At 35.4% G+C, this 27,196-nt stretch overlaps 1 protein-coding gene across 4 annotated transcripts in view; it reads left to right on the forward strand.

The window, feature by feature from the left end:
- The window catches only part of Rnls (renalase, FAD dependent amine oxidase), a 430,557-nt gene that overhangs the window by 252,641 nt on the left and 150,720 nt on the right, over positions 1-27,196 (forward strand). For all 4 annotated transcript variants that reach the window (XM_026408972.2, XM_026408975.2, XM_026408973.2 and 1 more), the window contains exon 5: positions 14,809-14,982. In XM_026408972.2, the coding sequence (XP_026264757.1) occupies positions 14,809-14,982 (174 nt within the window). The remainder of the gene's footprint in view (positions 1-14,808; positions 14,983-27,196) is intronic.

Below are 27,196 nucleotides of genomic sequence, written 5' to 3' on the forward strand. Positions count from 1 at the left end.
AATACCAATACTTTTCAAGCTATTTCAAGAAATAGAAAAAGAAGGAGCTCTTCCAAATTCATTCTATGAGGCCAACATCACCCTGATCCCAAAACCAGACAAAGCCACCTCAGAGAAAGAAAACTACAGACCAATATCTCTAATGAACATAGATGCAAAAATTCTCAATAAAATCCTGGCGAATTAAATACAAAAGCATATAAAAAAAAATGTGCACCATGATCAAGTAGGATTCATCCCTGGGATGCAAGGTTGGTTCAATATACGGAAATCAATAAATGTTATTCACCACATCAATAGACTTAAAGATAAGAACCATATGATCGTCTCGATAGATGCAGAAAAAGCATTCGACAAAGTACAGCATCCCTTTTTGTTCAAAACACTAGAAAAACTAGGGATAACAGGATCTTACCTCAACATTGTAAAAGCTATATATGCTAAGCCTCAGGCTAGCATCATTCTAAATGGAGAAAAACTGAAGCCATTCCCGCTAAAATCTGGAACAAGACAGGGATGCCCTCTCTCACCACTTCTATTTAATTTAGTCCTTGAAATACTAGCCAGAGCAATTAGACAGACAAAAGAAATTAAAGGCATAAAAATAGGAAACGAAGAACTTAAAATATCACTATTTGCGGGCAACATGATCCTATACCTAGAAGACCCAAAAGGGTCTACAAAGAAACTACTAGAACTAATAAATGAATTCAGCAAAGTGGCAGGATATAAAATTAACACACATAAATCAAAGGCATTCCTGTATATCAGCAACAAAACTTCTGAAATGGAAATGAGGAAAACCACCCCATTCACAATATCCTCAAAAAGAAATAAAATACTTGGGAATCAACCTAACAAAAGAGGTGAAAGATTTATACAATGAAAACTACAGAACCCTAAAGAGAGAGATAGAAGATCTTAGAAGATGGAAAAATGTACCCTGTTCATGGATAGGCAGAACCAACATCATCAAAATGGCAATATTACCCAAAGTTCTCTACAGGTTCAACGAAATGCCAATCAAAATCCCAACGGCATTTTTTGTAGAAATAGATAAAGCTATCATGAAATTCATGTGGAAAAACAAAAGACCCAGAATAGCAAAAGCAATTCTAAGCAGGAAGTGTGAATCTGGAGGTATAGCGATACCAGATTTCAAACTGTACTACAAAGCAATAGTAACAAAAACAGCATGGTACTGGTACCAAAACAGGCGGGTGGACCAATGGTACAGAATAGAGGACACAGAGACCAAACCACAAAATTACAACTTTCTTATATTTGATAAAGGAGCTAAAAGCATGAAATGGAAGAAGGATAGCATCTTCAACAAATGGTGCTGAGAAAACTGGAAATCCATATGCAACAAAATGAAGCTGAACCCCTTTCTCTCGCCATGCACAAAAGTTAACTCAAAATGGATCAAAGAGCTTGATATCAAATCAGAGACTTTGCGCCTGATAGAAGAAAAAGTTGGCTCTGATCTACATATTGTGGGGTTGGGCTCCAAATTCCTTAATAGGATGCCCATAGCCCAAGAGTTAATAACAAGAATAAACAAATGGGACTTACTTAAACTAAAAAGTTTTTTCTCAGCAAGAGAAACAATAAGAAAAGTAAATAGGGAGCCTACATCCTGGGAACAAATCTTTACTCCTCACACTTCAGATAGAGCCCTAATTTCCAGAATATATAAAGAACTCAAAAAATTAGACAATAAGATAACAAATAACCCAATCAACAAATGGGCCAAGGACCTGAACAGACACTTCTCAGAGGAGGACATACAATCAATCAATAAGTACATGAAAAAATGCTCACCATCTCTAGCAGTCAGAGAAACGCAAATCAAAACCACCCTAAGATACCATCTCACTCCAGTAAGATTGGCAGCCATTATGAAGTCAAACAACAATAAGTGCTGGCAAGGATGTGGGGAAAAGGGTACACTTGTACATTGCTGGTGGGACTGCAAATTGGTGCGGCCAATATGGAAAGCAGTATGGAGATTCCTGGGAAAGCTGGGAATGGAACCACTATTTGACCCAGCTATTGCCATTCTTGAACTATTCCTTGAGGACCTTAAAAGAGTGTACTATAGGGATACTGCTACATCAATGATCATAGCAGCACAATTCACAATAGCTAGACTCTGGAATCAACCTAGATGCCCTTCAATAGATGAATGGATAAAAAAAATGTGGCATTTATGCACAATGGAGTATTACACAGCACTAAAAAATGACAAAATCATGGAATTTGCATGGAAATGGATGGCATTAGAGCAGATTATGCTAAGTGAAGCTAGCCAATCCTTAAAAAACAAATGCCAAATGTCTTCTTTGATATAAAGAGAGCAACTAAGAACAGAACAGGGAGGAAGAGCATGAGGAAAAGATTAACATTAAACAGAGATGAGTGGGGGGAGAGAAAGGGAGAGAGAAGGGAAACTGTATGGAAATGGAAGGAGACCCTCATTGTTACACAAAATTACATATAAGAGTGTGAGGGGAAAGGTAAAAAAAAAAAAAAAAAAAAACAAGGGAGAGAATTGAATAACAGCAGATGGGGTAGAGAGGGAAGATGGGAGGGGAGGGGAGGGGGGGATAGTAGGGGATAGGAAAGGTAGCAGAATACAACAGTCACTAATATGGCATTATGTAAAAATGTGGATGTGTAACCGATGTGATTCTGCAACTTGTATTTGGGGTAAAAATGGGAGTTCATAACCCACTTGAATCAAATGTATGAAAGATGATATGTCATGAGCTTTGTAATGTTTTGAACAACCAATAAATAAATAAATAACTAAATAAATACTTTGAGCAGTGAGCTGTTACCTGAGAAAATTCTGGGTAAGGAGAATATGTGGAGAAGAGGCGATTTGGGTTTAAAATGGAAGAAAGGAAGTGGCAAGAGTAAACCATCAGTTGGCCGTCCACCTGGAATAGCTTGTCTGTTGCCTGAGCTGGGGAATAAGTGCTGGGTTGTCTGGATGGACAAACATACCAGATAGCATATTCCTAAGGGAGGGTGAAATTAGATATGTCTGAAAAGATTTTGCAAGTAACTCAATAATAAATTTTCCTCATAGTTAATAAGATTAGCTCTGTTCTAATGTCCCTAAGAAGACCTATTTAGCCCTCATATGTGAAGAAAAGTTTGCTCTTTGGAATTTACTCTTTAAATAATGGAATGTCATCCTATTTATCATCCCACCATGGAGATCACACTCTAGCAGATGTCTATAGTTACCTGCAAGCAAAGAGTAAACAGGTGTGTGAGGTGGGTGTGTGAGGGCAGAAAAGCAAAAGGAGGATTTATGTTTATTCATCTACAAATGGTGGAGCCATGGGTCTGGAATATATCATATGAAGGAAGAGTACCCACTATGTTCCATGCTCTAGAGAGATGCTTTGGTTAATTGCATTAGAGTCATATTACATACAAATTGATTAATAACAGAGTTTGGTAACCTGGTAAAAATAGATACCTAGTTAAGAGGTAGAACTTTTTTGATAACATGGTATTTAGCCAAAGGAAAGTTGCATATCTTTCCACACAGGGGCTAAGGCATATTCTTCATTTTCTTCCTCCCTTCCTCTCCTCTTAACAATTGTACCTTCCTATACTAATGAAGGCTCTTCTGTTCTGTCCTTTGCCTGTAACAGCAACCACATCCTTACTATTTTATTTGCCACTATTTTGTGCCAGGGATGTATACATAATTTTTAGTATAATCAACAGCCCTTTAAGCTAAGTGATATCACCACTTAACCGATGGGGAGACTGAAGTTCAACAAGAAGAAATATGTATATCATATTATATTGTTTTGTACTTACTTATGCACATACATAATCATTTGTGGAGGCTCAGAAATGCAAGTTTCAACTAATTATAACCTCTATCATTGAATCTTTTGTGTTCAACATCTGTAGTGATATAAAGGTCAGATGAGAAATACAGGGAAATAATTGAAACCTGGTAGTAAAAAATTTACAGTTCAATAGCATGAATAAAATGAAAAACAAACCAAAGATAACAAAGAAAAATGAACCCTGTTTTACTGTTGTGCAGACCAGTACATTAATAAAAGCACCCTTAAAAACATTACAAAGAAAAACTGATATGAAGATCAAAAAATAAATGTACATTTCATCAAATCAAGATTTCTGTCACTTTTGAAAGTATAATAATTTTAAGATGAGTAAAATGCTGTAGGCTTCCACTAAGTGAGGGCTAATGCCACTTACAGTTTCCTTCTCCACTTTATTTGCTTTGGCTTTAGCTAAACATTGTGGGGGTTGTTATTATGTAAACAGAAAAAGAAGCTAGCAGATCTGCAAAGTACGAGATGAACATATCTTTGAGTGTCCTAGGGTTTACACCACCAGAGTTTGACATTTTGCCTCAATACCACAGATTCCAGGTTCTTGCAAACATTACTTTATGATTTCTAAAACTATAAAAGTCTTGAATTAGAATATTAATTCTTTAAATCATTGCCTCAATATAAAGTAATCCTAGCCATAAATATAAAAAAAATGTGTAAAATATGAGATGACATGTAATAAAGTTTTTATTGTTATGAATTTTAGAATAACTATATTGCTCATGAATGGCATGGCCATAAAGTAATTAAATGGATAGGCAGAGAAGAGTGGTTGTAAAATATGCATGATATTCTGTGACATTTTGTATAATAGCACACACAATGCTTTATTTTCATATTCTTTCCCATCCAAAACTCAGCACTTTTTCTACAAAGAATGATGGCATACTTGCTTAAAAAGTTTAGAATGCATGGAAATAAGCATTTTCCAACCATATTATTGTGGTTTCCAGTTTTCTGTGTGTGTTCTGAAAAGAGAACAGGAAATCAGTTGCAGTTAGATACTGAAATTTAAAAAGAAGTTTCCTAAGGATAAAATTGACAATAACCAGGGTGAAATTATTTTACTTTACATCTCAGTCCAAAATCTGTCCTCTGCTCTGCTAAGTGTTTGGTTGAGAGATAATATAGAGAGAGTCGCATAGTGCTGGATGCATAGTAGGCCTACAGTAAACACTGTTTGATTCAACCAATTCTGCATTCTTTCAGAAAATAGTTTCTACATCTAAAAATGTTTATTGTTCTAAACCTGTGGTTAGAACTTGTTGCTACAGAAACAATCAAATGTCCTTTTAGCCTCACAGAGCCTTCAGATAAAGAGTGCGTAGTGAGTTTGTAAAGACTTGATGTGATTACAAGAAAATCTTAGGGTTTTCTGAAAAGTCAGCAACAGCTAGACACTCTTTCACCCTGGCCACAGGGACATAGTGGCAAGGAGGCAGGAGAAACAGGAACCAGAGAGAAAATGTCATATTTTTTCCTTGACAGATTGTTCTTTATGATTAGAAGATGGGGAGACAGCAGGGATTAGCAAAATCTCTTAAGGCTGTGAGGAGAGAAGGGGACCTGACTCATCACTAACACCAGCAACAGGCAGACAGTTTGGTCCCCGCAGTGCTGCAGATACCTTTCAGTATGAAATCTGCGCACCCGCTCACCCCCCACTCCCCATGGCTGGATCTCCTGTTCAATCACAAAAGCCTAAGAACTTGCTCCTAAAATATATGGTATGTCAAGATCATTGTAATGTTTTGAGCAACCAATAAAAAAAAATATGCCTTGTTTATTTTCACCCTTACCAGGAACAAAATAAGATGAAGTCATAATCAATAAATTTGCTTAGATTTTAGAAACTTTAGGTATCTTTATGTTCTTTTCTTCCATTTTAAATACCACTTAATGCATTCACTGTTAGGGTCATTAAAAAATTTGGAAAACATTAAAATACATTTCTCTTACTACATACAAACTTTATTGCCCTAAAATATCAATGCTTTCTAAATTCATTCTTCAAAAAAACAGCTATGTTGGGCTGGGGATGTGGCTCAAGCGGTAGCATTCTCGCCTGGCATGCGTGTGGCCCGGGTTCAATCCTCAGCACCACATACAAACAAAGATGTTGTGTCTGCCGAAAACTAAAAAAATAAATATTAAAATTCTCTCTTTCTCTAAAAAAAAAAAAAAAAAAAAAAAAAAAAAAAACAGCTATCATCCAAGTAGATGTAATTTATCTGTTACAGCTTGTATTCAGGTAATGGTTAGCATTCTCCATAAACACATGAGTATAAAACAGTTTAATCCTAACTTTGTATCAAAATATAATCTGAGTGACCAAAGAACAGTACAGAGAAACCCATTTCTTTGATACCTTTTATATTTATACAATTCTGGGATAGCATTAAGAGTCAGAAAATGTGATGCCTTAATACTAAAGGAATGATCCAAAATATGAGTTTTCATTCATTTCCAAAGACAAATCTCTAAACAAGCAGCCTTCTATACTAGAAAGACAGCTAAAAAATGGCACAATTTGTGTTAATTTTTCAAAAAATTATTGCCCAAAACCCCTTTGGCATCCTAATACCCTAAACTGTGTCTCATTTTGTTTCCACCCTCTACTCTGAAAACTGACTTTATTACTCAAAGAGATATTTTGATTTAGGGATATTCTGATATATTTGAACATTAGGATGTCACTTTTCCAAACTTTTTAAAATGTATACTCAGACACCCTGAAGGCTTTTAAAGTCAAATACTATACTATTGGCTGCTTTAATATATTTATATGCCATGGTTAAAGTGTTATGTTTAGCACTTTATATTATCTCACTTAATTCTCCTAACAATTCTTCAAGGCAGGCACTATTATTATTCTCATTTTTAAGGAAAACATGCTTAGAAATATTAAGTAATTTGACCAAGGTCACACAGATAAATGTCAGAATCAGAATTCAAACCTCAATTTTTCTGATTCCAGAGATGCCTCAGAGGATGAAAGAAATATTTCCCCAGGGAAATCCCACATAGAGATAACTGCTAGAGTGTGTCACCAATAAATTCTAGATTTATTGCTCACCAAAACTATTTCTGAAACTGCTTCCAGGCTTAATGATTTCTATACCTATAGAGTCCAAGTGAACATTCAATTTATTCCAGGTGAAGTGAAACGAGACTGAGTCTGTGATGCTTTCACACAAAAAGAATGACTCGCGAATGGTAGACTATCAAACTGAACCGACTGGCTGTGAGAAATATTTATGGGAATGGATCTTTCAGTACAACTTCTATGAACATTTGGAGTAAAGAATTACCAGGCATTCTAGCTAAGACACTGTTGTCTTTGTGTCCCCACAGAGTTAGATGGCCTAACGTAGGAGTTGAATTGGTGCATGAAGTTTCTTGGAATTCAACATAAGAAATAAAAACAATAATAAGCATATCAAGAGCTATTTCCCTTAATCAGAATTTAAACAGTTAGAATATAAGTTGGCCTCCTAACTTCAACTGTTACTGGGCAAAAATCCTTTACAAATGGTGGCAAATCAGGAAATTAGCAATGCTCTGTAGTTAGCTGTTTGCCACAGAACTTCTAGAAGAAAGTTAAGTCTTTGAGCCCCAAGTGTCAATGTCTACAGCATTTACTATTAACTATAATTTTGAAAATGGACACCATGTTATTGCTAAAAGATGTTTGCCTTGCTATCAACATTGAAATATTCATTATTATACCCCAAAAGTCAATATTAGGTACAGAGAAACACAGTTGAAAGCCCCATCTTGTTTTCTTATAAAATAACACAGACCTTTATAAATTGCAAAATATCTTTACTGAGCCCAAGGATTTGATCTTAAGAGGTTGATCTCTACCAGTCCATGAGAGTAGAATGTATCATACTTTGCTTCAAAGTGCTCTCCTAGAAGAAGCTAGAATATTGTTAAATATTGTTTCAGTCAGGGTCCCAGCAAAAAAATAGATGGTATTTTCAAAAGAGTTTTACTTAAAAAAAATAATAATGAGGGGCAATTACAAAACAGTAGGCAGGGTTAAGGCAACAGCAAAGAATGTTGTGGCACCCAGGGGCTAGTAATAGATTTACTACCTCTAGGCCTAAATGAGTTAGGGAAGAGAAGGTTACCAATACCTCAGGAGAGTTGGAACCAAGGGAGAAGAGCCAACAGAAAGGTACTTAACTGGAGAGGAATTCAGCATTGCATTACCAGCACTTGGCAAAGCAAGAAGGAGCAGGAAGAATCAATATTCTGGCCGTCTACCTTGGAATCTCTTGCCTATTTCTCTGGCCAAAACCCTTCAGAAACCTAAGCTCAAGGGGATTCAGTCTATACAAGGGTCTGTTTCCCTGGGTACAGAGCAGAATGTTGGGCAGGGTAGATGTGCACAAGCAAGAGTAACTAGAACAAATAAATTCCTGTTCTAAACGTTTAAACAAGAAGAAAGGAAGGGAGGGAGGGAGGGAGGAAAGAAAAAGAGAGGAGAGAAGGAGGGAGAAGAAACTGACAGATTATGTACATAAATGTTATACTGCCAGATACACTACTAAAAATAAACAAATAGGAAAACTTTCATAACACATAAGTGGATACTATACTATATCACCCATTATTAAAAATCAATTAATAGCATGAAGACTCTAATAGACCAAATAGCAAAATGATAAACAGATTGTTTCCAAAAGAGAAAATACACATGGTCTACAAGATATAAAAGAATGTTTGGTCTTACTATATTAGAATCAATATTAAATCTATTGTTTCCATAAAATTATAAGGGAAAAGATAATAATATAGTCGAGAAACAGTAAAGAGGGCCTTTAATATACTACTAATGGGAAAGTAGAAAATTGGTGCAGTCATTCTAAAAATCAATGAAACAGTAATTTCACTTCTAATATCCTATTGTAAGGAAATAATTAGAAACCTTAAGTAAGATCTATACACAAAAATGTGCATAGCAGCTTTAATGATAAAAAATATAAATGTCCAACATTAATGAAATGATTAAGCAAATTATACAACATCTATTTCATCAGATTTTACAAAGCCATTAAAAATTATGTTTACAGTGAGGGTTTTTGTCATATGGTAAGCAAAAATTTAATGCACAAAATTAAATGTACAATATGATTGCACCCTGTTTAGGAAAAAAAAAAGGAAATATAAAGAAGAAATACCAAAATGTTAATTGTTGTTGTCTCTGGATAATAAAAATATGATGATTTTGCTTGTCTCACCTTGTTAAATCCTTACATACTTACCAAATTTTCTAAAATGAAGATGTATTCATTAATATTTATTGAATGCCCACATAGCATCAGTCATTGTCCTGGGATCTCGGTATATGAATCTCATGAGGTGCTAGAGTCCTTGCCCCCGAAAATTTAGTGTCTTTTTTCTATACTTTAAGTTATTAAATATAGGATAATGAAGTCATTATTTATTCATTAGGGTGGAAGAGGAGAAGTAGTGTTCCATATATTCTTCATTTGATCTCTTTCCCTCATACCACCTTTTGAGTGAATGGGAATCCTGAAGGTCTTATCTTCAAAATAATATCCAAACCCTATGGAAGGTAAACCAATAACACTTTCAAAAAGAAGGAAAAAAAGAAAATAAAAAAGTAGATCACCTAAGAGAGTGTACTCATGACCTTGGAGTAGGCTAGTAGGCAGAGTTATTCAACAGGACCCAAAAATGCTAACTATAAATGAAAAGACTGATAAATTGGACTAGATTAAAACTAAAACTCTATATACATTAAACCACTCTATTAAGAGAATAAAAATGAAAGTTCTTGAGAAGAAAGCTTTTGCCATTCATTGGTAAAATTCATAGCTAGAATATATAAAGAATTCCTATGTAGCAATAAAAAAAAAATCAGAAAACCCAAAAGAAACATAGGCAAAGATTTGAATAGGCAGTCATAAAGAATATCCAAATGATAAATTTAGAAAGATTCCCAAATATTCATTATCTTTCAATGCAAACTAAAACCACAACATGATGATATCATTGTACCCAAATTAAAAAGGCAAATAGTAGCAAATATTGACAATGATGTGGAACAATTGGACTTTCATACATCCACCCATGTTGAGGATATGAATTGATACAATCAGTTTAGAAAACTAGTTGACAGTATTCACCACAGCTGAACATATGTGAACCCCATGATGTAGAAATTCCAATACTAAGTATATAACCAAGTAAATCATATGCATATGCTCTTCACAGTAAATTGGTTATCACAAAAAAACTACAAACAATAAAATGTCTATCAATTGTGGAATGAATAAATATATTGCCATATATACATATAAAGAATACTATCCCATAATTAATTAACTATAGCCTTATATAACCTCATTTATATCATAGGCATAATATTGAGTGACAAAGTGACACAAAGAATATATACCATATTGTTCTACTTGTGTGAAGTTCAAAAGGAGCTAAACTAATCTATGGTATTAGAATTCAGGATTGCTTGTTACCCCGGCAGAGAAATAGGGCATGCCTGCAAAGGGAGAAGGTAGTTTCTGGGGTTCTGATAGGTAATGTTCTGTTTATTGATCTGACTGCTGGTTATAGTGTGAATTCACATTATGAAAATTCACAAGATACTTCTCTGTATATATGTATTAAAATGTATGTATTATGTAAATATATATTATGTATTTCTTATTTTTCTATGTATATATGTGTGGGTACATACATTGTTAAAGAAAAAATTTAACAAATTGAGATTTAAAGATCTGGCTTTTTTAGCAATTCATTAACCAGGTCTCTCATACAGTCTACAAAACAGGAGCTCCACTGAGCATGATAGAGCTCTTAGTTTTGTAAGTCAGGTTGAGCAGGAACAAAGAAACAGCAAAATACATAAATCAGGTTAGTTGGCATCAGGTTACTTCAGGTTACTTTCCTTGTATTGATTAAAGCAGAGGGCACTTCTTTATCATGCTGGTTTAAGTGGACTAGGCCCCTTTTGATTGAATTCTGTGAATCCCCCCTTTTTTTTTTTTTTTTGAAAACTGTTCTATTTAGGGCTGTCATGTCTCCCAATTTCTCAGAATATCAGATCTTGCAAATAAACAACTGTTTATTAGGTTTCAGTTTGCTGACATGGAACATTGGCATGTGTGGCTCCATTTTGGGTTGGTGTGTCAATGCCTAGTACAAGAGCTTAATCCAAATTAATGTCCTTCCATAATTTTTACTAAAAAATATGCATACATACACTTACACACACCTTTTTATGTATTACACCCAAAATGTGAGCGCTTCTGACTTCCTCTTTTGCCCCAGTTCCACTCTTCTGTGCCTGCAGTCTTACCTCACCCTAAATGATAATATTTTTTTGCATTTAAAAAAATTTTATTTATTCTTTATAGATATACATGACAATACAGTGCATTTTGACATATTATAAATACATTCTAATTAGGATCCCATTGTTGTGGTTGTTTATAATGTGGAGTTTCACCAGTGGTGTATTCATTTTACTGTCTTACCTATTCCTAATGATAACTTTTAAAACAGAAGCAGATTCATATATGTCCTTGGCTGGCAAAGCAGTAGTAGCAGCTTCCAAAACCAAACAGAATAAAATACTTTGAGGAGTATATATTCTTTGTATTACTTTGTCACTCAATATTATGCCAATGATATAAATGAGGTTATATAAAGCTATAGTTAATTAATTATGGGATAGTATTCTTTGTATGTATATATGACAATATATTTATTCATTCCACAATTGATAGACATTTTATTGTTCTTAGTTTTTGGTGTTAACCAATTTACTGTACTGATCTAAAAGTCAATACAAAATAGCCTCACCACCCACACTTGTTACATCCTTTACCATGCTTTATTTTTATGTATAACTTTTGTCACCAACTGATACATCATTTACTTGGATTTGGATTTGTAACTTCCTTCTCTAATATTTAAACTGAATGAGAGCAGGAACTTTATCTTTCTGCTCTTCATCTTGAACAGTACTGTCATAAAGTAGATAATGATGGATGGATGGATGGATAGGCGAGTTTGTCAAGAAAATATAGGACTTAGGCAGAATTATCATTAGCCTTCTTTTATAGGCTAGGAAACTTAGAAAATAAAATTACAGTAGTAAACAAAAAAAAATGAAATTACTTATTTAATGTTTCTCAGTAATGCAGACAAGGTCTCTGTTTCTCTCCCTCCCCCTCTGCTTTTGCCTCCCCTAAACCCACACATGCACACATCTGCCCATATAGATGAATGTACAAGGAAAATGAAATAAGAACAATTCTCCTAATTAATGGAACTATGAAAATAAACTACTCTGTTCATTACAATTTTCAGCCATTTTACTCTCATCATAGTAGTAAAATATATTTTATAATGCATGGTGTGTGTGTGTGTGTGTGTGTGTGTGTGTGAGAGAGAGAGAGAGAGAGAGAGATCTATACATGTATATTTATTTAATACATTTGTATAGACAGATCTCATAATATGTGTATTTACATATAAGAAATATCTCACACACATATAAGAATGTATAATAGAAAATTACAGATATTACATAATATATATAGACTGTAATGAGGCTAATGTCAGAAGATCATTTGTTCATCAAGTAAAGCTTTCAATAAGGCAGAAAATGATGGCTGAAGGGAACAATGACTTTTACATCTCAGTGCAAAATAACCATTCATGTCAGAGGAAAAGGCAATGTCAGAGTTTCTTGTGAAACTGAGATCAGCAGGGCAAAGACTGGTCATGTCCATGACTCCAAAATGGGAACTCTGGCTTCGTCTTGGTCCCTGTGTGTGGTGGCTGTGCATCCCATGGCAAGTTACTAACCTCTCCAAGTGTACCTTCCTGGAGCTTTAATGTGAAAATTATAAGCACCTATCCTGGCAGGGATTTGGTAAAAATCAAATGAGATCAGAATGAATATCAATGGTCAGCCTCGGTCAAATGCAGGAAGGACACCTGTAGGCTAATCAGCAGAAATATTAATGAGTACTACCAAGGCCTATTTCAAATGTAAAAGGCCATGAGGCTCACCTGTGGGAACACCTCCAGCCAACTCCTTTGTCCCAGAGGTGGGAAAACAAGAAGGTGGGGGGATGAATCCAGACAGAAGTTGACAGAAGAATTAAAAACTCAAAGGTGAGATAGCCATGGTGCTATTTTCACAATGCCTGTTTTACAGCAGACTTTGATCTAATCCATGATTTTGAAGCTGTTCATAATACCTGTTTTACATAGACTTGGATCTGTGAATCTTGGTGTTATTTTCAATGCCTGTTTTACATAGATTTTAATCAATAATTTTGGTGCTGTTTTCAATGCCTGTTTTACATAGATTTTGCTGCATGCTCTACTCAGAACCATATGTAAATCCTAAGCTAGCACACCAAAAGGGTTTTTGTTTTGTTTTGTTTTGTTATCAGGACCCTTCCGCAAGGTTGGAGTTCTATCTCTTCTCACTTAAAGAAATCCTGCTGTGTTTACTCTTCCTTTCCGTGATTGGCCAAGTGAGGAGTCTAGTGTCATCTCAAAACTCCAATTTCAATAATTCTGAAAATGTTTGGTAGCCAGATTCTAAAAATATTTGTAGTTGTAATAGTTTATAGAATTATTATTATGTTTAAATAATTCATGGAATATCCTTCCTGCCTCTCTCTATACCTGAAGTTGCTTCTCCAAGGTTTAACTACTGTTGCCACCCACTCTTGAGATCTGCTTATCCCTAACTAGGATATTTGTCACTTATTAAGTAAGATTTTTCCATGTGTTCCTTATCTAAACTAGCTTGCCTAACCGTTCAGAATAGAACTATGGCCTCTCTGAAACTCAGATTATTAAGACTATACATTTATGAATAAGCCATTCACTGAGATTGGGATTGGAGATGGAAATTAACAACTGGGAGAAATCTCTTCCTTCACAATCCCAGGATGGAATGCTGCCTCGTTTTCCTAAATATTTTTCTGTCTATTCTAGTTACCACTTAATGAACACCTGTTACATGCCAGGCAATGTACTGTGTATTATTTCATGTCATCCTTACAACAGACTAATACATTTTGTATTAATATTGCCACTTACAAACTAGAGAACTATAATCAGAGAATTTAAGTAGCTTAAGCAGCATCACATTCCTGGTAAGTGGCAGAGTCAGGATTTGAACCCAACCTGTCCAATTCCTTTTCCAGACCTTTGACATTTATTGATTGTTTACCTCTTACATTTCAAGTCATTTTGCATGACTGTATTTAACTTTCTATCCCTTTATGGCTTAATTATTGTGCCTGTCATGAGTAGGGAATCAGCCTACAACGAAGATGACTAAGGTGTCTCCCTGTGCTTAAGGAAGGATTAGGATCCACTGGTGGGAAAATAACAGGCAAAGAAATTACCACATAACATGGAAAATGTAAAAGGTCATAACTAAGGAAGCATCAGTCTCCTCACCTGTAACACAGAAATAATACTCACATTATAAGACTCTTATGATAGAATGAAAATCTGTGTCAAGTACTTAGCAAAAAACCTAGCACATAATAAGTGTTCAGTACATGAAATCTATAATGTTACTAAACAGTTAAAGGACAATAAATAGGATACCAAACTAGAAAAACAAATTAGAGCCAGATTTTGAGAAACCTGACTGCCAGTCTAAAGAGTTTGGACCTTCAGCTTAATAAAAACAACACTAGTAATCACTCTGAAAAGAAATTAGAGCCAATGCTATTTAACATTACCTTTCAAAATTCATGGTAAGTAAGCTGGAGTTAGTGGAAACAGTTGGAACTGGTATAAAGAAATTCTGTATTTAATGAATTGAAAGGAAAGATGATATTTTCAAGTTTGATGCCCTTTATTTCTTCTTCCACAGTAATTAGTGAATGCCAAAGGCAGCAACTGGAGTCTGTGAGCTACTCCTCTCGCTATGCTCTGGGCCTCTTTTATGAAGCTGGCACGAAGATTGACGTCCCTTGGGCTGGGCAGTACATCACCAGTAATCCCTGCATACGCTTCGTCTCCATTGATAATAAGAAGCGCAATATAGGTCAGTACCCCCATTATTTCCCTTAAATACAGTAACAATGGTGGGTGTAGATCATGAAAAATGCTGTTTAATTGAGTGTTGCCATTCTGAACAGAGCAAGCATTTAACTCCAAGCCACAGGGGATAAAATTTAATGTCACATTTGCCCAGTCATAAAATACACAGTGAAACCAGCAAAGTTTTTCAGAAAATCATTCACCACATGGTTCATATTACCGAGTTCATGAAAATAGTGTCAGAAGGTTTAAGATTTCAAAATGGCCCATGTTCTATTGCTTTACTATGGATCCATGTATATGCAAATATATCCCTCATCATCTGTTTTTTGGTGGAGTTCCTTTCTGTTTGTTTGGCTTGGGCTTTTTAAAATTTGATAAGTGCTGATTTTCCATTTCTCTGGCTAGAAATAAAAGTGAACTTTACTGTGTTATGAAAATCCTTCACTTCATCATAGTTTTGTTGTTTATTTACATTTCATCTGGAAAAATAGAGTAAAATTACTTTGTATACAGTGTAACTAAAATGATAGGCAATATGTCTCACGAGAGCTTTCTTAGAATGCGATGAAATCTGTCTACCCTTCACCTTTTTTATTGAAGATAGTTATAAAAATTAAATTTGAATTGCAAGAAAAATAAAACGTTTATTTTAGGCAAAAAATAAATTAATTAATGAAATACGACTATATTCTTACTTGTAGGAGGATTGTGGTGTCTCCCCAAGATACCGTTTTTCATAAATAAACTGTAATGACCTAAAATGACTAAACTCTTGAAAGAAATCATTGCTTCAATGTGTAATAGTGTTTTATGGCCCAGTGATGGTTACACCAAGCCATTAGTTAGAAGTCTTGCTTGATAAAATCACCAACTAAAGTCTCTCGGCTTGCCAGAGCCTTATAATGATAAAAGTAGTCTGGAGTGTGGTTTTTCTATCAGAGCACATGATCTTAGAAAAATGTTTCTTTTATAACTTAAAACTCCCTAAGAGCTGGACTGTTTATGTTAACATGATATCACATATATGTACAATCAGCAGTTCATGAAATGCCCTATAACAGCAATGGACTCACCATTTTTAACTTCACACTGCTTTGTTCTGAGGAAAGGAAAATAGCCTTCATTTTTCTCAAGTTATATGCTAGGAATTACACATTATCCCCTGTATATTGCTTCATAAGATATTATATCTCTCAGGGTGTGTCCGTCTGTATGTAACAGAAAAAAAAATAAACTTGTTTAAACAACATAAGGACACCTGGTATGTTATCTGTTATGAACTGAATGGTGTCTCCTCCAATTCATAGGTTCAAGCCTTAATCCCAGTGTGATTGTATTTAGATCATAAGGGTGGAGTCCTCACCCAGTAGAATTGGTGGTCTTATTAGAAGAGCAAGAGAGAAAGAGTTCCTATTTCTCGGTCATGGCTTTCAAACAGCAAGGAAAAGCCTGGTGAGGCAGCAAGAAGTCAGCTATCTGCAGGCCATGAAGAAAGTCCTCACCAGGTGCAAAGTAGACCAGCACCTCGACCTTGGACATCCCAGGCTCCAGAAATGTGAGAAATTTCTGTTGTTTGAGCCACCTAGTCTCTGTATTTTGTTACAGAAGCTCAAGCTGACTAGGTAGAAGAGATTGGGGAGACTTTAGAACTGGTTGATACAGAAATTGAGCACTATCTTTAAGGTCCCAGGGTTCGTATTTCTCAGCTCTCTTCTATTCTTGATGTTGACATCCTCAGAGGCGTGATAGCAAAATGGCAGTAGCTACTGGAATTGTACAGAAAACTAACAACATGCTTAGGAATAAAAGGGATCCTCACTGACTCTGCTCCTTTCTACGAATCAAGGGAATTTTTCCAGAAACCTCTTAACAGACTTCTCATATTTATAAACCAGAATTAGGTTACTCATCCAATCCAAAATCAGTCACTGGAAAAATGGGTAGGAATATTCTGATAAGTCTAGACAAATCAACTGCAACTTATATTAGAGTCCTCTTCCTGTTAGTCATGTGAAGAGTCACCCTTGAATATAATAGGGGTTTGTTAGGGAAAAAGAAGTAAGTAATGGATACTGGGTTGACAATTAGTAATACCCATTATCTTCAAGTACAGTCATATATTATGTAGAAGGCAAGTTCTAAAGGTGGCACATAAAGAGAAGAATATTCAAAATTACCTTTGAAGTCCCTTAAAACTACATTACATTTTGGAGAATGACAGAACAACCTTCAATAACATAACAAATTGTTGTGCAGCCATTTCACAAAATTTAATAGATTTCAGTTTCTTTGGATGATGATAAATTAAATACTTGCTTTGCATTTATAGGATGGAGTGATATTTTCTACTATGAAAGGCACATAGGAAGGAAAGAAATAGCAGTCATATCTCCTAACAGATGAAATCCACTGTACAAATGGAGTGGGATGGTGTGTGAAAGCACCCACATTCCATTACTGTGACAATTTATAAAACTGTGCAGATTTGAAAGAGTGCAACATAAGAATATTAACAAACTCCCACATGATTGACAACATTTGTAATAATAGAATTTTAAAGACATTTTTATATCAACAATCACACAATTTTAAAATTGTTAAGACCATGATTTTGCTACAGCCCATGGTGGTGCCAGTTCAAATGGCAAAGAATACCTGCCTTCTTTTGTCAAGTGTTGGAAAATTTATCTTCTATTATGCAAGTTTTAAATTATCTGAAGCCTCCAATAATGACATTTCCTAACATAGAATCTAATATTCTTCACTTAAACTGATTTTTCTCACTATCCGGGGCCAGAGTATTAAGTGCATCAGGTTGACCTCACATAATATAAATGTCCATATAATGTAACTCCACTATATTTCATTAATATGATTATTGTTCTGGGTCAGTAAGAGATGTTTCTTTTTTCTTTTCTTTTTTTTTTTTTTTTCATGGTGCTGGGGATTGAACCCAGGGTCTTGTGCATGCGAGGCAAGCACTCTACCAACTGAGCTATATCCCCAGCCCAGGATGTTTTTTTATGTCACTGTTGCTACTCCATGCTCACCTTTTATTTGAGGAGTTTGATTAAATCGAGAATGAATACTATGATGCCCATACTCAGCTAATGAAGGGAAACCTTGGTGTTCTATCAAGGTAGAGCAGCAACCAGATAGATGAGGTCTGGCAGGGTTGAGACCACAAAATTCAGTGTATTGATAAGTCTTTTGAGACAGAAAATAAAGAAATAGCCCATACCAAAGATCGAGGCATAATCATCTGTCAGATGTCAGGCAGAATGTTCAGAAAGCCGCAATTAGAACAAACAGTTCCTTCTGTAGAGGACCTAGATTCCAAGATCCAGCTTCATGTACCAGTATTTATGGGTCTAAATCAATATACTGATGTTGGTGTTTCCAAAAATGTGTTATGTGGAATGCTAATTCCTCACAATGCTCTTTGGGAAAGAACTCTGTCATAAAATGATATTGACCTTTTTGGAAAGTTTTAGAAATATCCCTTTAAAGGATATTCCTATAAAAAAGACACATTTATCTATTTATCTATTTATTTATTTATTTATTAGTTCTAATCAGTTATACATGACAGTAGACAGCTCTTTGATTCACTGTACACAAACGGAGCAGAATTTTTCACTTATCTGGTTGTGCATGAAGTAGAGTTACACCATTCGTGCAATCATACATGTACCTAAGGTAATGATGTCCATCTTATTCCACTGTCCCTCTTACCCCTACTTCCCCACTTTGCCCCATCCAAAGTTACTTCACTTATCCCATGGATGCCCCCCCCCCCAATGTGGATTAGCATCCACTTATCAGAGAAAACATTTAGTCCCTGTTTTTTGAGATTGGCTTGTTTCACTTAGCATGATATTCTTCAACTCCATCAATTTACCTGCAAATGCCATAATTTTATTCTCTTTTAATGCTGAGTAACATTCCATTATGTATATGTACCACAATTTATTTATTCAGTCATCTATTGAAGGGCATCTAGGTTGCTTCCACAGTTTAGCAATTGTGAATTGTGTTGCTATAAACATTGAAGTGTCTGCATTACTGTAGTATGCTGTTTTTAAGTCTTTAGGGTAAAGAATGAGGAGTGGGATAGCTGGGTCAAATGGTGGTTCCATTCCAAGTTTTCTAAGGAATCTCCATACTGCTTTCCAGATTGGTTGCATCAATTTACAGTCCCACCAGGAATGTATGAGTGTGCCTTTTTCCCCCCACATTCTCACCAATACTTATTTTTGCTTGTATTCTTGATAACTGCCATTCTGATTGGTGTAAGATGAAATTTTAGAGTAGTATTGATTTGCTTTTAATGTTGAACATTAAAAACAGACACATTTTCACTTCATTTAACCTAGAATTTCCCAAATATATTTGACCATGGACCGTTTGAACCCATGAACAGCCTTTAGAAATGATTCCCCAGCACATACTCTAGAAATCCTTGTTTGATGTTGTCTTTTGTGCTTCTTTTTTTTTAATTTTATTTTTTTATTGGTTGTTCACAACATTACAAAGCTCTTGACATATCATATTTCATACATTAGATTGAAGTGGGTTATGAACTCCCAATTTTACCCCAAATGCAGATTGCAGAATCACGTTGGTTACACATCCACAATTTTACATAATGCCCAATTAGTAATTGTTGTATTCTGCTACCTTTCCTTTCTTTTGTGCTTCTTACTTTGGCAGGAGTAATAGACCTTTGATTGGAGTGGGGAGGTCTGGTCCTAAAGGCACTGATGTGGAGATATTTTTAGAGATAGGGAGCCCTTGTCACTCAACAAACTCAAATCTTAGTGGGATTCAAATTTAAGGCATTATAAATTTTTTAAAAATCTTTATTATATTAACATCATGCTATAGTTTGTATCTTCAATGTCCCTGCCCCAAAAGCCCATGTATTAAAAACTTGGTCCCTAGCTTGAGTTGTTGGGAACTAGAAGAAACTTTAAGAGGTGAGGCCCAGGGAAAGTCTTCCAGTTTGGGGGAGTATGCTCTTGAAGAGGGTAGTGGAATCCTAGCCCCTCTTTTCCTCTTTTCTGCTTCCCAGCCATGGGGTGATCAGCTTTTCTACCATATACTACCCCCAAGATACGCTGCCTCACTACAGGCCCCAAAACAATGGGGCCAAGCAACCATGGACTGAAACCTCCAAACCTGTAAACCAAAATAAACCCTAATCTTTATAAGTTGATTATCTCAGGCATTTATTATAGTAACAGAAAGCTAAAATATACATGAAATATTTTTTTTAATTATCAATACAATTTGTAGAGTGGGAAGAATTTGGACTTAAAAGACCTGGATTCAAAATCTGGTACTGAAAAGTGATATTGATATGCTCTTGTATGAGCTTTGTATTTGTTAGCCTAGTTTTTGTGACAGACATACCCAAAACTTTAATGGCCTAAATGTGACAGAAATTCATTTCTTGTGCAGCCCAAACAATAGATAGCTTTCTTCAAAGAGGTTAATGATAAACATTTAAGAAGATTGAAACACTAATCACCCCGATTTGATCCTTACACATTATATACGTGAATCAAGTTATCACACTGTTTCTCATAAATACTAGAGAAAATTAGGGGGGAAAAAGAAAATTTTCAGATATCTAGAGCCATACCATCTTTTGACTCATTGTGCCCTTATACATCAAATCACTGAGAAAGAGAATGAAGGATAGCACATGGGAAGACCTGGGCCTACAGGTGATGTACACTAGGTGTGCTTATATTCTGTTGATTAGAACACACTTATGTGGACACACCAATTTGGAAGGGAAGTTGCGTCTACCTATGCATTAAGGAAGAAGAAAAAGTGGATTTTGTGAATATCTAGCCAGTTACTGCAATACTTAGCATACCTCCTTCTATAAAAGTAACTGACACAAATGGATGATAAATAGGTTTCAAACACAAGTGCAAATCATTCAACAGTCAGGACCTAGAGCTGAAAATAAGATTGATTCCAAAGCTGAGTATTAGACTCAGTAGAAAAGGATTCTGCCAACAATTGGCAATGTCTTTCATGCAGAGGGAGTAGGGAATAATGCCACAAGTGTGACATGTTTACCTCCCATGTTTACCTGCCACAAGTGTGACATATTTACCTCCCCGAGGTGCCGCCAAGATTAAATTTGTAATCAAACTAGCCAGGAGTCAAACTACCAAAGTTCAACTAGTTTCCACCACTTACCTGATGTATGACATTCAGTAAGCTACTTAAACTATGTTTCCTCCTCAATGTGATGAGGGAAATAATGCCACCAAACCCCCAAAGGGTTATTAAGGAATAAATAGTTTAATAGTAAGTCAGTTACCTGTAGCACTTACTTTATAATTAATAATTCCAGGCTTCAATTCAGATATTATAGTCTCCAGAGTAAAAGGACATAAATATAGAAGTCTGATTTAGGTGAATGCAGTCCTCCGTTAGCAGTACAGATAGAAGTCAGAACAAGCAAATTAAATAAATAAGTCATATAAATGACCCTGAAAATGAATATCAGCATTTTAGCATGCTTCTTTTTTCACCATCTGGAAGAGTGTTAATGACCAGTAAATTAGGCAGTAGGTAGCAAATCTGAAGAGATTAATATAATCTGTGACTCTAGACATAGGATGGTTGTTACCTATAATTACATAGTTTTCAAGATCTAATCAAAGAAAACAATTCCAATTTTTCAAAAAGAAGACAAAGAAATGAATAGACTTTTTATCAAATGGAATTTATCCTTACAAGCATTTTATTATTAGGTGCCTTGAATGAAAAATACTAATATAATATGTAATGCCTTTAATGATTGTTTTATAAAAGATGCAGAAATGTTATTCCATATGGCTGTTTATTACATATACTTTTTATAAAAGACAGGGGCATAATATGAAATCCTGTAAACAGTTGAATTGGGACAGGGTCCTTAAACCTAGTTGCCTCATGATCACTTAAGCAATTTTATAATTATTCCAATTAAGTAGATAGCCATGTGATTTGACAACATAAAATGGTCTGCTCTAGGATTTGAATTAATTTGTGGAATTAATTGAACTAGTAGTAAATGCAACCCAGACAGATAAAATTTTATAAATAGAAAAGAAAGGAAGGAAAAAAGAAAGGGGAAAGAGGATAGAAGAAAGGAAAAGAAGAACTATAGTCATAAAAAAAACTGTAAGCTTTCCACCTTAGCCTTTTGTTTAAAAAAAAAATCAGAGATCTCAGATAAACTAGCAATCATCCTAAAATAATAAGCAGTAACTAGTTACAAAAGTCATGATATGATAGACATAGCAATTTGTAATTCAATTAGGTAACTGATGCTTTCCATATTAAACTAGTTAGGGCAATTTAGTCAACAGCAGTCAAATAGTAATTGCAAGTATACTTCTCATTATTACAATGATGCCATAGAATATCACATAATTGTAGTATCAGATTTTGGCACCGTCTCTCAGGGAGAACAGAACAAAACAAAACAACGATACATTCATATATAATATATATGGACAAATATATGTAAATTCTGTCATTTAAATTAATAGACACAAGGTATAAAATAGATTAGTCTTCATTTCACATAATATTTCTTTATATTTGAAAACAGAAGATGAACTTTTGTTATAGAATAAAATAACATCCCATTTTGTAAGGAGACATTTGCACACAAAGTGAAAACAAGCAACGACCACTTTCAGCCTCTGGTTTCTCTGTCAGGCTGTCCTCAGTGGGAAAGATTTACCTCAAGATAACACTTGTCCACCCACTTAACTTTATAAAAATCATGCCAGGGATGGAAAGAGAGTGTGGAAAGTCAGCTAAGTATATCCATCAAAAAACAGACTTTAAAACTATTTTATAGATTATATTACTGGGATATATATCAGTTCAGCAAAAAAACATTCAATTTCAACAAAATTGAATTCCCAAATATTTGATTATACGTTTTTCATTCTCAATTGATTCAATTGAACAAATACATATAAATATGTTTTAAATGCTTCTGTGTGCCATGCATTGCACTAAGAACTAAGGGTTCGATAGCTCCCACACTCAAGAAAGATGAAGTTTTATAAATCTGTTTAAATGAAAAATTCTTCAGAACTTTCCTTCAGGAAATGGACACATGAGGCTCTGTTGGACTAATGAAGTGCAGTTGGGCAAGAGTTCTCATAAATATAAAGCAATGCACTGATCTATACAGTATAGAGTGATAACTCACACCCGTGATCAAAACCAGAAAGGATCATGTTGCCCGTGGTAATCTTATGAACTTTTCAAAGGATGCTTAAGAACTTTTCTCAACATAAACCCAATAATCTCCTTCTTTTAGGTGAGAAAAGGAAAGATGGAGGGTGCTATGGAACATTTAAATCCAAGGATAAATCAGAAACTTTAGTATGACCTATCACTTAACTTTCTTCTGAGGTTTCCAAAAAGTTCAGTAGATGCAAACAGTCATGAAATGTCCAAGAAGCAGTGAACAAAAGGTTAAAGAAAGCATGGAGTCCACAGCTGCTTGACATTTCTATAGGTATAAACAATTCCAAATTACAGATTTATATAGCATCTGCACTAAGTAGCGAAGCCTGAATGTTAAACAGCCTGTCTTTTTTTGTGTGTCAACATTCCACCTTTGTGTTATGCTCGCCCTGAAAATGGTATTTTCACTTGTGGTACTAGCCTGAACTTATGGTTGTAAGCTGCTATATACAAAAGCTCAGCATGTTGGCCAAGAATTGGTCCAGAACGTAAGAGCCAGATGTGTTGGTGACTTAGTGTAGTTTATATCCACTATTCATGGAGGAGAAGGCATAAATGAGAATCAGCTCACTGTTTTTGCTGAATAAATTCAGAGACCTGGAATTTACAGGCCACAGATGAGAGCAAGAGAAAACACTGCTGCCAATTTAGAAAGGAAACAGCAAGGAGTAACTCCATTGCATTTGGCTTTGTGAGGAGGTGAGGATGGCCAATGTAAAGCAAGGAGGAAAACAAATCAGCAAAGTACACAGATGGGAATTGCCACAGCCCCTCTGACCTCCCACTAACAAAGGTCAAGTAATAGGTGTACAACTATTGTATAATGAAGAAACTGCTATGCTAAATGTAATTTCAGCTAATTTTTGCTGTTTATAACTATAGTCCTTTTAATGAGATGGTTCTTTTATCCACTGAGCCCCTGGAAAGATTAGATACCAGTTTGACAGGGAGAGTTGGGAGAATTAAATTGCTCTGAACCTAGGGCTTATCATTCCTTTTCTACATTGAAAATGTGAGACATCCTGAGGCATTGGGAAAAAGAAGGAACAAAGAAAGAGAAGGAGCAGAAAACTAGATAACAAGAGGCTCCCTCCCATTTGACCTATAGGATTAATATGTAGGTTTTTAACTGATTTGTTGTATGGTTTTCTTCTTAATCCTACCACAACTCCCTACAGCCTCAACATGCTTCTGGTATGAACAGTTGCTTTATATCCATGGTAATTTTATCTTGGGGTGTATTAATAAGATAGTCCAGGCACTTTCTGAAATATGCAGGATGAAATTCAATAGGAACTTTATGGATTATTTACGTGGGTTCCTCTGTATAAATTTAGTATCGGCTGCATAAATGGCAATCCTCATGTCTGTTTGAGAACCTTATTTTGAATTAAGACACAACTCACCTCTATAATTCAAATACAAAAAACTCAACTAGCTATTTCCATGATACCTGCAATTGTGTCAATCCAAGAGAGAAGGAAACTGAAAAAAGGCTGTCTCTGTGGGACTGAGCTGTTTTGAAGGATCTGAAGTTAAGTCCTTACTGCGGTCTGAAGTGAAGCTGTCAACACTCCGAGTTGTAAGCCAGGGCTCAAAATAATGTGCACTGCTCTGCTTCCCAGACAAGTGCCTGGTTTTCATCATTCTGGAGGCATCTCAAAACCTTTGCAAGTTGAGAACAGTATTGTAAAACTGTGTAAAACTCAGACAGCTTGTGAGCCTCAGGTCCTGGGAATCAGTAAAAACTTGAGCTGGATAGGAGCTTGACAAGTCTTCATTGTAGTCCATATTTATCTGTGACCATGACAACACTATCCCAAAGAGATGGGATCATTCCCTTACCTACACCTCCTCCACTTTCCTCACTGTCAAGATTTCTTCAGATCAATCTAAATGTCTCATGGGCTAAAGAACTGCTGTGCCCTGACTTGCAGAGCCTGCTGCTGTTCTCCAAGATTAGCAGCTCTCTCCTTCAGTGGGAGCACGTGCTGTTCTCCATCACAAATGCCATATACGCCTTGATCCTTCTTATCCCGATCAGGATCAAAACTAAGAGATAGACACTAACATCATTGCATAATAGGAGTGTGTATTCACTGCTTCATAAATATTTACTGGGCCAGTCGACTTTTATGTAATCCTGACATGCCCTTCCCTGGCTCTGAAATAACATTGAGAATTAATACTTCAGCATTGGTCACCTACTTTGCAGGCAAGGAAAAATAATGGTTGGGCAGCAAACTATTTATCCTTAAGACAATCTACGTGTCTTCTGCTGCTGTCCTTTAAATCATATTCAATGAATGAGCTCTCTATTTAGTTGCTGAATCTGGAAGCCATTGAAGAGCATATGTGAGTTCTTGGCAATCAGAGTGATCAGAAGCCTCCTTTTGGATGTACCATTCTTAGAACATTGGGAGTACTTGACTCTATGGTATTACCAATAAGACCTGGAAGTTTTATTGAGCTTCTTTCTTAAAGATGTACAAGTATTTTAAGTAACAATTTTACCATGGTCTCTGGCAAATATACATCTGCTTTGAATGATACCCTATAATATGGATTTTGATTTCCAAGGTTATACTTCAAAGAATCCTGCTGTTCTCTTTGTGAAAGATATTTCTTTTTAATACTTGGTTGAAAAACAACTGTGCTCCAGCTGAGATATTTTACTTAGAGAATATGTGATAATTTCTGCAAATGTGTCATTTCTCTGCCGCACTTTAGCAGGTTTTTTTAAAAAATCAAAATGACATTAACCTGATAATCTAGAAGGAAATCTTGCCACAAATGATGAGTTCATTTTAACTCAAATTTGGTGAATGATTAATTCTTTATTGTATAATTCATAATTTGGTTTTTATTGTCATGAGTAGTCAAAAAGAACCAGTATCATCCAGCATAGTTCAATGGACTTTGGAATCACAGACCTCGTTTTGAACTGTAACTCAATGCTTAAAATTAGGTTGAACCAAATAATACTGCTACTATCTTTGCAGATTATAAATAGTTGAATACCAGTATCTTCATGTGACTCAAATAATCTATGCCCATGAATGAGTTTTTTAATTACTCTAAGCTTCACTTGCCTGAAATTTTTTTTTGGGGGGGTGGGGGGGTAAGGGGATTGAACTCCGGGACACTAGACCACTGAGCCACATCCCCAGCCCTATTATGTATTTTATTCAGAAACAGGGTCTCACTGAGTTGCTACGTTCCTCACCATTGCTGAGGCTGGCTTTGAACTTGCAATCCTCCTGCCTCAGCCTCCCGAGCCACTGGAACTACAGGTATGCACCACCGCGCCCTGCTCACTTGCCTGAACTTGAAGTATAATGTCTCCCAGAAATGTTATAAGGGTTGCACAAGATTGCATATCCCAAACTATACCTGACACAGTGCATGTACACAGTAAATGCTGTCTTTATAATTGCCATCTCACACAAATTATTTTATAGTATATGTCTGTCTGTCATGTAGATTTTTTTCATTTGGAGAAAAAGGAGAAGGAAAGTGCTAATAGTACAGTTTTAGTTATATCTTATCATTTATTTAAAATAATAATATTTATACATTAGGTTAACAAAACAATATCTCATTACCTGAGTAAGGTATTCAATTCAGAGAACATTAACCTAGATGCAATTTTTCTTTTTTTAAATGGAATCCCAAATCATTTTTTGAATAGATTTTTTTTTAATTGCAGAAGAATAAGGCACTATGAAGTAAGCTGTCAGCAACTCAAGGAGCTGAGACTAATTCAAAAGCAGGTTTGAGACCCTGACTGCAAAATCTCACCACAGGAAATCACTTCATTGCGTGTCATAAATACTTCATATCAGTTAGCATTTTTAACTCTGTCCAGAATCACTAATCTATCTTTTTGCCTAGATATGATATTATTGAGTCAATTTGGTCTAAAGAGCCCTTTG

The sequence above is a fragment of the Urocitellus parryii genome, chromosome 5, assembly GCF_045843805.1.
Source record: "Urocitellus parryii isolate mUroPar1 chromosome 5, mUroPar1.hap1, whole genome shotgun sequence".
NCBI classification, from domain to species: domain Eukaryota; kingdom Metazoa; phylum Chordata; class Mammalia; order Rodentia; family Sciuridae; genus Urocitellus; species Urocitellus parryii.